At 49.2% G+C, this 14,696-nt stretch overlaps 1 protein-coding gene across 1 annotated transcript; it reads left to right on the top strand.

The window, feature by feature from the left end:
* The first annotated feature begins 11 nt into the window (after positions 1-11).
* PLSCR3 (phospholipid scramblase 3) lies at positions 12-14,459 on the top strand. Its single transcript, XM_026723069.2, is given in 9 exon segments — positions 12-563; positions 1,337-1,429; positions 6,676-6,950; positions 8,058-8,100; positions 9,379-9,599; positions 10,695-10,839; positions 10,842-10,855; positions 11,790-11,951; positions 12,096-14,459. Coding segments are annotated over 8 exon segments (936 nt in total). The 5' UTR covers positions 12-563; positions 1,337-1,416; the 3' UTR covers positions 12,159-14,459.
* Positions 14,460-14,696: the final 237 nt, after the last annotated feature.

The following is a 14,696-nucleotide window of genomic DNA, read 5'->3' as shown; positions in this document are numbered from 1 at the left end:
CTCATTCCATGGGGGCACAGGTCGTAACCTTGCCAGACTTCTCCCCGAGCCCAACCCACGCCCTGGAGAAGAAACCGCACACCTTGGACATCAGGGTGGCCCTCCGCGCCTTGCTTAAAAAGGACGGCCTCCTTTAGAAGGTCAGAAACCGTGTTTATATCCTTCCAGCCCTCCACGCTGGGCAACAAGGTGACACCATCGACCATCGGCCGGTGGATACGGGCATGCATCGCCAAAGCTTACGAGCTCCAAGGTCTCCCATCGCCCAGGCGAGTGACAGCCTATTTGACCAGAAGCGTAGCCCCGACGGTGGCAAGGGTGACCCGGCCTCCGTCGAGGAGATCTGTAGGGCAGTAACGTGGTCTTCTGGATCCCCGTTCATAAGGCACTACAAGCTGGACGCCTTTGCTTCGGCTGAAGCGGCCTTCGGCAGGCAGGCGCTACAGAAGGTGCATATAGACTCCGACACGGGACCAGACTGCTGCCCACCGTTAGGACAGCCGGCTTTGGGGTGGCCCATTCCTTGGATTCTCTGCTCAGCACACCGAGAAGCAGCATATCAGGTAAGACCAATGCCCCCTTTACGACCTTTCTTGACGCCGTTGTTAAGTGAACCACCGCAGGGGGGTTAAAGTTGGTCGAATGGGTGGATAAGTGAATCCACCTTTCCCCCTTGACACTGCTTGTCAGAGGGACGATCGTTGTGTGACTCCGGGCGGATGCCACTGCCGTAAATTGGAGTCTGTTGCCCGGCCCCCTGAAAATTTTTGATCGCGAGGATGCGGCAATGTCCTTAAGGGTGAAAAAACGGTCTTCAATCTCATTTTTCCGGTTGTAACTTGGAACGGTCGCTAAACAAATCGTTTTAAGTCGATGATGTCCTGTAGCTGGTTTGTGAGGAGGGAGTTAGAATCGTGTGTATATGCACATGCACAAGCTTGGCCGTTTTAAGACTAGTGAACTTCCAACTCCCAGAATTCCTCAGCCAGCTGCGGAATTCTGGGAGTTGAAGTCTGCAAGTCTTAAAGGGGGCCAAGCTTCTACACCCCCTACAATCTGGGGGTTTCTGGGAGTTGAAGTCCATAAGTCCTAAAAGAACCAAGTTTGCCGGATGTGGGATTCTGGGAGTTGAAGTCCACGTCTCAAAGGGGGCCAAACTTGTACTTCCCTCTCCTCCATGAGGCAATGAATAAGCTACTCCACCCCTTAAATTCCTGAAGACTTTTTTTTGGGGTGGGGGGATACTGACTCCCTTCCCCCCTTCCCCTTTTTGTAAAATGAATTCACTGTTTTCACACCGGATTCCCAAAGAAAACATCTATTTGCTCCCTTGCAGGGACCCTGCAGATGGAAGGAGGAGGCTGGTGGTGATCGGACGTCGCCCGGAGTGGGGATCTCTCTCTGAAGTCGGGGATCATGGCAGCTCCAGGTCTGTGGTTTTCTCGGTATCTCTGCTCTGTGTGATGCCCTGTTTGGGGACGAAAAGGAGGAAACATCCCAATTTCCTGACATTTCCCTTAGTCGCGTAATGGCTAACTTTTTGGGCTCCTCCGCCAAAAAAATTGTGTGCGCGCTTGCGCTCGGGTGCCAGCACCCAGAAGGCAATGCAGCCCCCTATGCATGTGCGCAGTCTTCCCCCTCTTACCTGCACTGCATCTCCCAGCTAATTTTCGGCCTGTTTGAGGCTATTTTCGGCCTCACAGAGGCTTGAGGAAGCTCTCTGCAGGCCGAAAAATGTGTCCGCTTCAGCACTTACGGTATTTCCGGAAATCCCTATTTTTCAGCGTGCAAAGCCTGCAGAGGCCTTCCTCAAGCCTCAAACAGGCCGAAAATCAGCTGGGAGTTGTGCACTTGTGCAGTGAGGTAAGTACCGAAAGACCGGAAGTACAAAACAGGCCTATTTTTCGGCCTGCAGAGGCCTTCCTCAAACCTCTGTGGGGCTGAAAATAGCCTCAAACTGGCCCGAAAATCAGGTGAGAGGTGTGCATATGCGCAGTGAGATAAGTTTGCTTGCGACTCGTGTGCTGGCAGAAACAGCTTTGCGCGGCACGTGTGCCATAGGTTCGCCATCACGGCCTCAGTCAGTGTGAGCCTTGTCTGCTTAGTGTTGTTTCTAGATGGGACTCAGAATTTATGTCGTTAAGCAAGGCGGTGATTGAGCGACTTGGCGGCTGGTTTTGCAATAATTGTTGCCAGAGATGTGAAGCAAAGCTCTTCCACTAAACGAAGCCGCCTTCCCACACTGATTTTGCTGGTCAGGTCTCAAATGCATGACCGTCATAAGTACGGATCAGTGGCCAAGCGTCTGAACTTCGATCAGGTGACCGTGGAGATGTTGCAGCCGTCTTAAGTGTGAATAACGGTCCTAAGTCACCTTTTTTTTCCAGTGCTATCTTAACTTCAAATAGTCACTAAATGAATTGTATGTCGAGGACGTTTTGGGTTCGAATTTTCATCGGCCAGCGATTTGAATGTCCTGATTTCGAAAGGGAAAGAAACCCAGAAATTCTGCAGTTGGTTTGAGCTGATTTTGATTCAACTGTGATTTTTTCTTTCTTCTTGTTTTGCAAAGTTTGTTCCCTTTGGAAATTCAGTTCAGGCCAGAATATTTGAATCCACATATGGAATTACTAGATTTGTTTTGTTTTTCCCCTTTTTTTGGCTGGAATTTTTTTTTCCTTCGCTCCCAACTGGTACATTCCTAAAAAAGCTGCACGTTTCCCAGGCACTGTTTACTTCTTTTTTAATGGCAGCAAATGGAAGACGGGTTGGACTTCAATGCCCAGAATTCCCAGCCAACAAGGGTTCCCCAGAATTCAGCAGGAGGCAGGCAGGATGAGGAGAACAAACGTTCGAGAAGAGATTGGACTGCCATTTGTCAGCAATGGTGTAGGGTCTCCTGCTTGCCTGGGGGGTTGGACTAGATGATCTACAAGGCCCCTTCCAACTCTTTTATTCTGTCCGTCCTTCCTCCTTTCCTTCCTTCATCCGTCCCTTCCTTTCTCCATCCCTTTCTCCATCTCTTTCTTTCTTTCTTTCTTTCTTTCTTTCTTTCTTTCTTTCTTTCTTTCTTTCTTTCTTTCTTTCTTTCTTTCAGAAATGGTGTAAGGTCTCCTACTTAGGCAGGCAGGGTTGGACTAGATTATCTAAAGGTCCCTTCCAACTCTTTTATTTTGTCCTTCCTTCCTTCCTCCTTCCTTCCTTCCTTCCTCCTTCCTTCCTTCCTTCCTTCCAGAAATGGTATAGGGTCGGTTCTTTCTTTCTTTCTTTCTTTCTTTCTTTCTTTCTTTCTTTCTTTCTTTCTTTCTTTCTTTCTTTCTTACTTACTTACTTACTTACACCATTTCTTTCAGAAATGGTGGTCCCCTACTTGGGCAGGCAGGGGTTGGACTAGATGACCTACAAACTCCCTTCCAAGTCTTTTATTTTGTCCTTCCTTCCTTCCTTCCTTCCTTCCTTCCTTCCTTCCTTCCTTCCTTCCTTCCTTCCAGAAATGATGTAGGGTTTGCTGCTTGGCTGGAGGGGGTTGGACTAGATGACGTACAAGGTCCCTTCCAAGCTGTTAAAATGTGGCTAGATTACTTTATCGCATTTTTTTAAATTTTTTAAAAATTTTCTTAATAGATGGTGGGAATGCAGTACATATAATATATCTTGACTTCAGAAAGTGAAAAAAAATTGCTGGCAGGGGAATTCTGGGAGTTGAAGTCCACAGTCTTAAAGTTTTCAAACTCCCTTCCTATAGACATCTACAGGATTTTAAATCAGTAAATCTTGAGTGGTAGAAGAATCAGGGCAGGAAACAAAAGGGGGGTTGAGGGTGAGGAAATCTCAACAGGATTCAGAGGTTAGACTTTGGAACTCCTTGCCACAAGACACGATTCCTGCTTTAGAATGAAAAGGGTCCCAGCAGGTGATTCCCCCGCGCCATCATTTGGTAGCAGCAAAACTCTCTGTCTCAATTATCTTTGCTCGCACCTTCTCTTTTTATATTCTTTGCAAATGCTGCGACTTTTTTTTAAAAAAATTATTTTTTACGGGGCACATTTTCAGCCACAGGTGGCCAGGCAGAAGAGAAATGAAACTCAATAAGTTTCGTCTTTCTGATTAAATGTATGTTTACGCTTCCTGGAAAAAGAAGAAGAAGAAGAGGAGGCTGTGGTGAAAATGGATAAGAGCCGGAGGGCTGTCAAAACAGGATAAGCACCAGCATGAAGAGCGATGAATTTCTCTCCATCTACGTCTGAGAAACAAAATTAATTTGACAGCTTCACAAAAGTCATCCCACTGATGATCTAAGACCTGTGATCTAACTTTGTGAGTCAGCCAGGAAGCCTAGTCAACATTTTCATTTTTCGTGTTCTTTTTTTTTTTTCTCCTTTGATTGCTTTTAAGTCTTAACTTTCCACTAGGTGCAAATGTTGAATTTAGCTGCAGGAGCGAAACCGGCAACGGAAAGGCGAGAAAGGCAGACAAAGAAGACTATGGAGGAGGAGGAGGAGGAGAAAAGAAGAAGAAGAGGAAGAGAAAGAAGAAGAAGAAGAAGAAGGCATTGAGGAGGAGAAAGGGGAATGGAGGAGGAAAAGGAAGGAGAGGAGGAGGAGAAGAAGTAATAATAATAATGAGAAGAAGAGGAATAATGAGGAAGAGATGAACAGTAATAGTAATAAGAATAAAGAATAAGAATAATAAGAGGAATAATGAGGAGGAGAAGAAAAAGGAATAATAGTAATAATGGGAAGAAGAAGAGGAATAATAATGAGGAATAGAAGAATAGTAATAAGGAATAATGAGAAGAAGAGGAATCAGGAGGAGGAAAAGAATAGTAATAATAATAATGAGAAGAAGAAAAATAAAAATAAAAACAGTTCCTAGGTCCTTGGTTAGGACTCGAGCTGTTGAGCTACCAACCAGCCCCCAAAGCTGTCAATCTCACTAAAGATTTACCAATAATAATAATAAAAATAAAAAAATATCCCGTCCGGCTGCCTTTTCGTGCAAGTATTGAGCGAAACCTGGCTTCCAAACAGGAGCGGTGAGATGGACCTTGGAGTCCTAATAGGATGATCCCTTGAACCGCGAGTCAGCTGGGTGCGGCCGCAGCCCAAAAAGCCAGTACAACTCCTGGGTTGCATGGGGAGAAGCATCAGAATTAAAACCAGGCGAAGGATTTAGCACCGCTTTGTAAATCCTTAGTAAGGCCACACTTGGAACCCTGCGACCCGTTTTGGTCACCACCAAGGACAAGCAAGAGGTTGGGACTTTTGGAAAAAGCGCAGAGAAGAGCAACGAAGGGGATTAACGGCCCGGAGAGCCAGACACACACAAGGGGTTGTAGGAACTGGATTTTGCCTAGTCTGGAGAAAAGAGAGACTAGGGTGGACAGGATAGCAGTCCTCCAATATTTGAGGGGCTGCCCCCAGAGAAGAGGTGGCGGGGGCACTTTATTTTTCCGAGGCACCAAAGAAGGCAGGAAAAGAAATAACGGATGGAAACGAACCAAGGAGAGAAGCAAACCTGCAACCAAGGAGGAATGTGTGGGTGCTCCGTCACTGGAGGTTGTTAAGAAGAGATAACGACAGCCGCTTGTCTGAAATGGCATAGGGGCATTGAACATGGGGGCTGGACTAGAAGACCTCCAAGGTCCCTTCCCACTCTTAATCTGATTAAACCCGTATGCCTGCAGGAACAGGCGAGTCCCAGAAACTGGAGGTGGCCGTGACGATGATGCAGGCACTCCTGTGTTCCTGTCTCCACCAAGCGAAGAAGAAGCCGGCGGGCAAAGCCTGGAGGGCGCGGCTGGAATGCACCTGGGCAGGTTAGGTCGGGGAGGGCGGGGGGGCAGAGTGAACCCCTCCCCTTTCTCTGATGCAACTTGGCGGCTGACACCCCTGTGGAACATCGTTTCCAATCTCCCCCCCAGGGGATGAGATCTTAGCCTTAATTTTTTTTACTTATTTATTTATTTTTGCAATGAGTTTTATGACGTGATGGGTTTTTTTAATTTTTAAAGTTAAATAAATCAAGAAACTTCAAGCTGAGCGAATAAAAAGGAAATGTGCTTCGAATGGGTCTCTTGGGAGTCCCGAACGTGTGATAACGCCGCTCGTCCTTCCTTTCGCGACAGGCTCGTTCCGTGGCCAGAAGGGACAACGGCACGGGAAGAGTGACTTAACGACCGTTTTTCACTCTTAATGACCGCTGGCAGCGTCCACACGGTCACAGTAACAAAAGGCTCGGCAACTGCCTCATACGTATGACGGTTACGGTGTCCCGTGATGCCCCTTTGGCGACCTTTTCGACGAGCAAAGCAAGCCGCCCTTTTCCAGGACTACATTGCCCATGCTCCATCCGTGACGTTTTGGAAACTGCCCCCAAGAAGTTGTGGGGCTCCCATCCCTGGAGGTTTTAAAAAGGAATTGGAGAGCCATTTGTCTGGAAGGGAACACGGTCTCCTGCTTGGGATTGGACTGGATGACCTCCGAGGTCCCTTCCAACTCCTGTGATTCTGTAAGCGTCACCTGCTTGAGCAGGGGGTTGGACTGGATGACCTCCGAGGTCCTTTTGGGCTCTTCGTATTATTCCGTTAACTTGCCACTGTTGGCAGCTAAAAAAAATGTGGCCAAGTTTTCCGGGATCGAGTCTTTATTTATTTCTCTTTGTCCTCTTCCCCAGGGTACCATGTTCCACAGCCAGGATACCCAGTGGCTTCTCAGCCTTACCCCGTCGTGCCGCCACACGCCGGGCCCTCTGCGCCCAGCCCTGGGTTCAACGTCTACCCCGCCGCCAGTCCCGGACCCGGCTACATGGCTGCCCCCAACCGCCCCCGAGGATACCACGACCACTCCGCTTCCCCACAGCACCAGCAGCCCAGCGATCCCCACGCAGCCATTACCCCTTACCTGCCTGTGTCGGCTAGTATCCCACCTGGCTTGGAGTACCTGACTCAGGTAAGCACAAGGAAGGGTGGGTGGTTTAGGGCGGGGGTCCCCAACCTTAACAACTTTCAGGCAGGGTCTGGACTCCGACTCCCAGAGTTCCTCAGCCTCAGGCGTAGCTTACTTGCTCTTGCAATCCCTTCCTCCGAAATCTCTCCTTTTCGGGAGACAGGAAAAATAAAATAAAACAGACACGGCTGGCTGAGGAACCCTGGGAGTTGAAGTCCAACAAGTCTTAGAAGTTGCCAAGATTGGAGACCTCTGATTTAGGGCCTTTTTTTTTTCTTTTTTTAAGGGGATTTATATGAAAATACCACGTTGGTTGTCAACCATGGAGGAGAAGGAAAGAAGGAGAAGGGAATGAAAAGGAAGGAAGGAAGGGAGGAGAGGAAAGGAAGGAAGGAGAGAAGGAGGGAAAGAGATGGGAATGAGAAGGAAGGAAGGAGAGGAAGGAAGGAGAGGAAGGAAGGAAAGAGGTGGGAATGCGAAAGAAGGAAGGAGAGGAAAGGAAAGGAAGGAAGGAGAGAAGGAAAGAAGGAGATGGGAATGAGAAGGAAGGAAGGAGAGGAAAGATGGGAATGAGAAGGAAGGAAAGAGAGAAGGAGGGAAAGAGAAAAGGAAGGAAAGAGATGGGAATGCGAAAGAAGGAAGGAGAGGAAAGGAAGGAAGGAGAGAAGGAGGGAAAGAGATGGGTATGAGAAGGAGAGGAAGGAAGGAAGAGAAGGAAGGAAAGATGGGAATGAGGAGAACGAAGGAAAGAAATAGATGGGAATGAGAAGGAGGGAGAGAAGGAAGGAAGAAGGAAAGAGATGGGAAGGAGGAGAGAAGGAAGGAAGGGGGTGGCGGGAAACTTCCACCAGGATACTGAAGATTGGTTAACCCTTTCATTGCTGGAGGTGTTGCGTGTATAGCCCCAGGGCCTGGGGAAAGGGTTGGGTGTGACAAGTTGGCCCTGCCTACCTAGCCAGTCCTTGGGGCAGAAGACCGACTGTTAAATTATTTTGAGTCCCTCCACTCCACCCTTTTCTTTCTTTTTCTCCCCCCCCCCCCCAGTATTTCGCATATTGCTGTTCTCGTTCGTTGTCACCGTCTCCTGTTCTGTTTTTGTCTCCTCTTCAGGTGGACCAAATCTTGATCCATCAGAAGGTGGAACTGGTAGAAGGTACGAGGGGGTCAAAGCCCAATTTTTGTTTTTATTTTGGAGACCTTGTGCATGGACAGAGTTCAGGGCCCGCCTGGGACTCAGTTTCCCTGAGACCTTGAACTGCGGGGGGAGGGGGGAGGAGTTGTAAAGTCAGAAAGTGGATCTGGGGAGTGTCCAGCCTTGGCTACTTTAAGATTTGTGCACTTCAACTCCCAGAATTCCCTGGCCAGCTCGCTTTGCTGAAACCAAAGTATATATTCTTCATTCCCACCTTCTAATTAAGGAAGTTACTGAATCATAATCACAATACCCCAACCCCCCACAGATCTAGCAGTAATCAATAAGGTAAAGAAGTTTGTCAAAATGACTAAAGAAACCTCAAAGGAGAATAAACTATTGTAAGGATAAAATATGATTGAATAAATGGTGATGATGATGAAACGAACGTTATAAAGTAGGCTAAGTTAAAATGGGGATTTGCTCACATAAAATGATGAAATGCAAGTAACGGTCTATTAATGAAGAATGATTGTATCAGAAATACCTATAACTTATGCAGGATATGAGGATTAAAAAGTAATTAGAAGGGAATGACTGTAGAGATTATGCACAAGAGACTAGTACCAACCAACAAACACACTGTATGTAATTGAAGATGGTTTTATATTTTTTGTTTGTGCTTTTTGTACATTTTAAAAAATAAAAAGCTTTAAAAAAAAGAAATCTCAAAGAAGAATATGATATATGACTTATGTGTGCATATGTAAAGTCATGTAGATAAATAAGTATTGTACTACTTTAACAGTAGTATAGTAAGTAAGGAGCTAGTAAATTAGTTACAGATATACCTATGGTAAACAAATCTAATTGTTACTAAAGGACATCTTCACTACTATGATAGCGCTGTAAAATGTGAGAACTTGTTTCTCTTTTTTTAAATCTTCGAAACTTTGAAAAAAAATAAATTTAATCAAAAAATGTGCTAAAGTAGTCTAGCCACATAGATTTCTTGTTCTGCCCCCGCTGAAATCTGGTAAACCTTCGCCATGGCGGATAGGCGGCAGCACAAATCTAATAATAAATAAATAAATAAATAAACCGTTGGGCAGGGCGGGGTCCCCACGTGCCTCCCTGTGAAATTCCCTTTCAGGCTGGTTGATCATCCCTTCAGCGGTCTGTTGCAGAGCCCATCACACACATTGCACCGAACACTTCACGCTCTCCTTTACCCCTTTCTCTCCTTTACCCCTTTCGCTCCTTTATCCCTTTCTCTCCTTTATCCCTTTCTCGCCGCAGCTTTCATTGGCTTCGAAGGCAACAACAAGTACGAGGTGCGAAACAGCCTCGGGCAGCACATCTTCCACGCCGAGGAGCAGAACGACTGTTGCACCCGGAACTGCTGCGGCTCGCTACGCCGCTTCTCCATGAGGCTGGACGACCCCAGCGGGCGCGAAGTCATCCGACTGGTCCGTCCCCTGAAATGTGTCAGCTGCTTTTTCCCCTGCTGCCTTCAGGAGGTAACACGGCGAGTGTGGTTGGGTGGGCAATTGCACCCAGGCTCAACCAGGAGATGGGGAGTTCTAGTCCCGCCTTAGGCACGAAACCCAGCTGGGTGACTTTGGGCCAATCACCAGGAGTCGGGGAGTTCTAGTCCCGCCTTAGGCACGAAACCCAGCTGGGTGACTTTGGGCCAATCACCAGGAGAATGGGAGTTCTAGTCCCGCCTTAAAAGCCTCAAATCACCCAGCCTAAGGTTTCGTGCCCCTAAGACAAGACTAGAACTCCCAGTCTCCTGGTGAATTTGCCCTGTGGTTGAATGGGAAAGAGTCCCTTTTGTACTGGCCTTCCTGATGGATTGATGTCCTGTCAATCTCTTTGACAGCCAACTTTAACCAATAGGGAAAATATTCCCCCAAATTTTCTTTAACAAGGTTTATGAAAAAGAGTTATAGAAAATCTCAGCAACTTGATGGTTTTTTTAAGCTGGACCCCAATTTATCTCTCACCCGTTGGACTAAGCGAAACTCTTGATTTAACCATTGTGGATGCGGCTGTTCAACACTGCGGCTGTTGTTGTGTGAGTCCCTCCTCTCTCTCCTCCCCCCTCCCCCCAGTTTGGGTTGCAAGAGAACTTATTTTACAAGCATTGGTGGCTAACTGTCGTGCCCCTGTTGGAATCGGATTCAGAGGAGGAGGCTGAGCAGCTGACAGGGAGTGGCAGTGTGGCTCCATTGGCCATGGAGGAAACTGGGGAAGGGCAAAGTCCGGCCGGGCAGAGCAGAGGGGAGAGGTAGAACAAGGAAGAAGGGGTTCAGAGGAAGACCCAGGCCCACCCCGCCTCTTCCTCCTAGGGCACGCAAGGAGGAACAGAGAAGGGAGCAATGTGGGTTGGCTGGCTTACGGGGGAGGAAAGGGCCCTGATTCCCTTCATTAACTGCAGGGGCAAAGTTGGAGCTACTAAAGGGACTTTTCTTACTTATGTGACTTGTGCTGCCTTTGTGCCCCGCCCATTTGGGTCGTCACACTAACTTGGGCAGCCGCCCCATCTCCTTTATTCTGACGCCAGCTTTTTCTTTGTCCCTTCCCCCCTTCTCTACACCCCACCTCCCCAGATGGAGGTCCAGAGCCCGCCGGGAACCACCATCGGCTATGTGGTGCAGACCTGGCATCCCTTCATGCCCAGGTTCTCCATCCAGAACGTGGAGAAGGAGACGGTGCTGAGGGTGTTGGGGCCCTGCTTTGCCTGCAGCTGTGGTGGGGCGTCAGCTTTGAGGTGCGCGCTCGTTTAGTGACTGTTTTCGGGTGACAACAAACCCGGGGGAGTTGACTTAGGACCATTTTTCACGCTCAGTTAGGACAGTTATCCCCTTTTGCGACATTGTGTCGAGTTGGGTCAATCAATTGAACAGATAATCAAAAGAGTTGGAAGGGACCTTGGAGGTCATCTAGTCCAACCCCCCCTGCCTTCAAATATTGGAAGGCTGCTCTCCTGCCTCCCTGGTCCTTTTGTTCCTTAAAATCAGATTAAAGTCAGATGAACGAAGTTGGAAGGGACTTTGTAGGTCATCTAGTCCAACCCCCCACCCTCAAATATTGGAAGGCTGCTCTCCTGCCTCCCCTGGTCCTTTTGTTCCTTCAAATCAGATTAAAGTCAGGTGAACAAAGTTGGAAGGGACTTTGTAGGTCATCTAGTCCAACCCCCACCCTCAAATATTGGAAGGCTGCTCTCCTGCCTCCCCTGGTCCTTCTTCTCTTCCCTAGACTGGCCAGGCCCAGTTCCTGCAACCGTTCATTGTACGTTTTAGTCTCCAGTCTCCTAATCATCCTGGTTGCTCTTCTCTGTACTTTTTCTAGAGTCTCAACATCCTTTTTATAATGTGGTGACCAAAACTGGATGCAGGACTCTAGGTGCGGCCTTACTCAGGCTTTACACAGTGGGATTAGCACCCTCCCTTGATCTGGATTGTCTCCCTCTCTCTCTGTTAATGCAATTTAGGATTGCGTTGGCTTTTTTGGCGGCTGCCGCTGCACACGGCTGGCTCCTCTTGAGCTGGTTGCCCACTAAGACTCCGAGATCCCTTATTCCAGGAGTTCCCGCTATGGAGCCTGGTTTCTCCTCTAGGTCCATATGGGTCCTTTGGTGGTTTTCCTGCCTGAGTGTAGGGCTTCCCTTCTACCTTGAGTTTCATACGTGGGCTCCCCACCAGGTGAAGACCTGGGACGAATCCCGCGGGGTGGGCCGGATCAGTAAGCAGTGGAGCGGCCTCCTCAAGGAAGTCTTCACGGACACGGACAACTTTGGGATCCAGTTCCCCATCGACCTGGACGTGAAGGTGAAAGCCATCCTGCTGGGCGCCTGCTTCCTCATTGTGAGTCCGGAGTTGAGGAAAGGGGACGAGATCCGGGCGTGGTAGGGATCCCCCACCCCACCCCCAAAAGCGAGGCCGCCTGGCACTTCACACTCTGGCAATTTCTCCTCTGACTCACTTAAAATTATTATTAATCTTTTGCAGGATTTTATGTTTTTCGAGAAGACCGGAGAAGTTGGACAGAGGACCTCGGTGATGTCCAGCTGAAACCGTCTCGAACTGGGGACAGTTTTCCTGGTCTGACCCGACAGAGAAGGAGAGAGAGAGAGAAAGTGTGTGGTTGCGTGTTGTTGTGTAGAGGGTATGTGTGTTTGGGTACGTTTGGGTCTTGACAGCAATGGGTTTCTCAGAAATGGTCTCTTCCTGGTCTTTTCTCCCTTGGTTGCGCAGATGTGTTTCAACAGAATAACAGAGTCGGAAGGTACCTCTGAGGTCATCTAGTCCAACCCCCAACCCCCCCCTCTTCCCAAGCAGGAGACCCTACACCATTTCCAACAGAGGGCAGTCCGGTCTCTTCTCAAAAAGCCTCCAGGGATGAAGCTCCCACAATTTCTAGTAACAGAATGACAACCCAGAGCTGGAAGGCACCCTGGAGGTCATCCAGTCCAGCCCCATACCGTTTTTTGACAGGACGCCCAGCTGGAAAGTGTTTCCAAGTATCCCAAAACCTGGGTCTCTTATCCTAGTTCCTTCGGCTCCCCAAAGCCGTTGTGGGCTTGCACTTCTGGCACAAAGCTTCCTTCAACTCTGTCCTTCCGCGCGCTGCCTCTTTGTCTGCCGTCTCCCGGCTGGGGATGATGGGACTTGAAGTCCAGCTCTCGAAAGGAGCGAAGAGGTTTGGGGAAGGCGTTGGGTTTTTAGGTGGTGGTCTGCTGTTGAAAAGAGTTTAAAGTTGTGGTTTTCAGGGAAGCTTTTCGGCCTAGAAGGTGGGGTGGGTGCTCAGCTTGATTTGGGGGTGCCTACTCGGGTTTTTGGGGTGCGGGGACCAAGGCCTGGTCCAAACAAAGATCGGTGGCTTATTGCGTAACCAAAGCTCTGCACATACGACGAGACAGTTTTTAACCTCCTAATCCTGAAGAATTCCGTTTCTCAACCTCAGCGAGTTTTTAAGGTATGCGGACTCCGGTTCCCATCCTTCCTCGGCCAGCGTGGGGGGAACTGGCCGTTCTGGGGCTTATGGGCTTAAACTCCCAGAATCTGGGTTGCCTCCTTTGAGATTCTGCGGATCAAAGCCCCCAACTTCTTAAAGGCGCCGTGTTTGGAAAAACCAAATTGCTTTCTTCCTTGGATGTGGATTTAGTCATATGGGGGTGGGGGTGGGGGCTGAACCCCTCAGATTCTCCAGAGACCCCGAGAGGTGGGGAGGGAACTGTGAAGAACTCTCCCCCCTCCCCGGTGGAGAGCTGTGTGCCAGGTGGATAATTCATTAAAGGATACTTAAAGGATAATAACAGGTAATCAAGGGTTGGAAGGGGCCTTAGAGGCCATCCAGTCCAACCCAAGCAGGAGACCCTACACCATTTCCGACCAATGGCGGTCCCATCTCCTTGAAAGTCTCATAAATATAGTTCTGTATTGGCCTCTGTGCCAATGCCCTTCCCACCCACCCCCTAAAAATAAATTCCCTGAAAAATTAGGACAGGAGAAAAGAAGAATCTTTGCTTGTTAAAAGGAAAAACAACAAAACAAAACAAGCCATCTTTGGTTTAACAAAGGCCCCATTGTGGGTCCCCAGAAACCAGAGGAGCCGCGTGGGGGCCTCTTTCAGCTTGGGAACTGGCACACCGGGAGGCACTTGTCTCAATGGCCGATTCATCGGTTTTATCCTGCTGGCACGGGGCATGGCGCCCTCCGGCGATAGGTTGGGCTGCCCTGGGAGGGATGGGCCTTGTAGTCCTATAAGGCCGGGGGCTCTGCAGCCTTAAAATACCCCAGAGAGCCACTTGGACCCACGTTTCCCACAGAAGGGGGAAAAAAAACCCAATAATTTTAACGACCGGTGTGACTGGGTGGGTGCGTCGCCAACTGGACTCCCTGCCGCCCAGTCACCACCTACTCTGGGACCACCCTCCCCCGTTACCTTCGGGGGAGGGGAGGGGGGCAGCTGGGGTGGCTTGGCCAACGGAGCCGCATGTTGCCGACCCGCCTTAAGCCGCGCAAGCAAGGGAGCGACTCGGACTGGGTGTGCGAAGTCTTTCGTCTGTGGGCTGTGTATGGTGCGCGTTTGTGGGTGCCGGCGTGGCACGGAGGACGTAACAGTGGATGCGCTGAACCAAATGTTTGCCTTTTTCCCCCCCGCTCCTCACTTTCCGGCGGCAAATTTTGTGGCTTCTTTGAGGCTCGGAACGGGGGGTTTTAATTCCCGTCTTGGCCAGGCGGGGGGTGTTTGCCGGTGCCACGTTGCCTAAACCACTAAACTTAACAAGACACCCCCCCCCATCTCCTTTTGAGGGCTGTTAGGGTCTCCCCGACATCAGCTCAGGGTTGGGGGGGGTCACGACGGGCAAATCCCCCTCCGCTTTCCTGCTCTTCCTCCTCCCCCCCCCCTCTGAATTTCAATGTCTTGCATAATATTAACGCTGTTTTTCTGTCCTGTATTTAAATACCAAATGTTTTGGGGTGACTTTGTACCCCACAACTCATGGGGGGTGGGGGGGGGAAGGATCCGTAACGGGTGCAAAAAAACAAAAGCCAAGGTGGACTGTGGAAGTCGATGCTGGTTTGGGACAATTGCAGAGTTCGGGG

This window comes from Pseudonaja textilis, chromosome Z (assembly GCF_049901715.1).
Source record: "Pseudonaja textilis isolate UNSWEBS1 chromosome Z, rPseTex1.2, whole genome shotgun sequence".
Classification (NCBI taxonomy): domain Eukaryota; kingdom Metazoa; phylum Chordata; class Lepidosauria; order Squamata; family Elapidae; genus Pseudonaja; species Pseudonaja textilis.
Note: the sequence above shows the minus strand (reverse complement) of the source record. Positions and strands in the feature narration are given on the sequence as shown.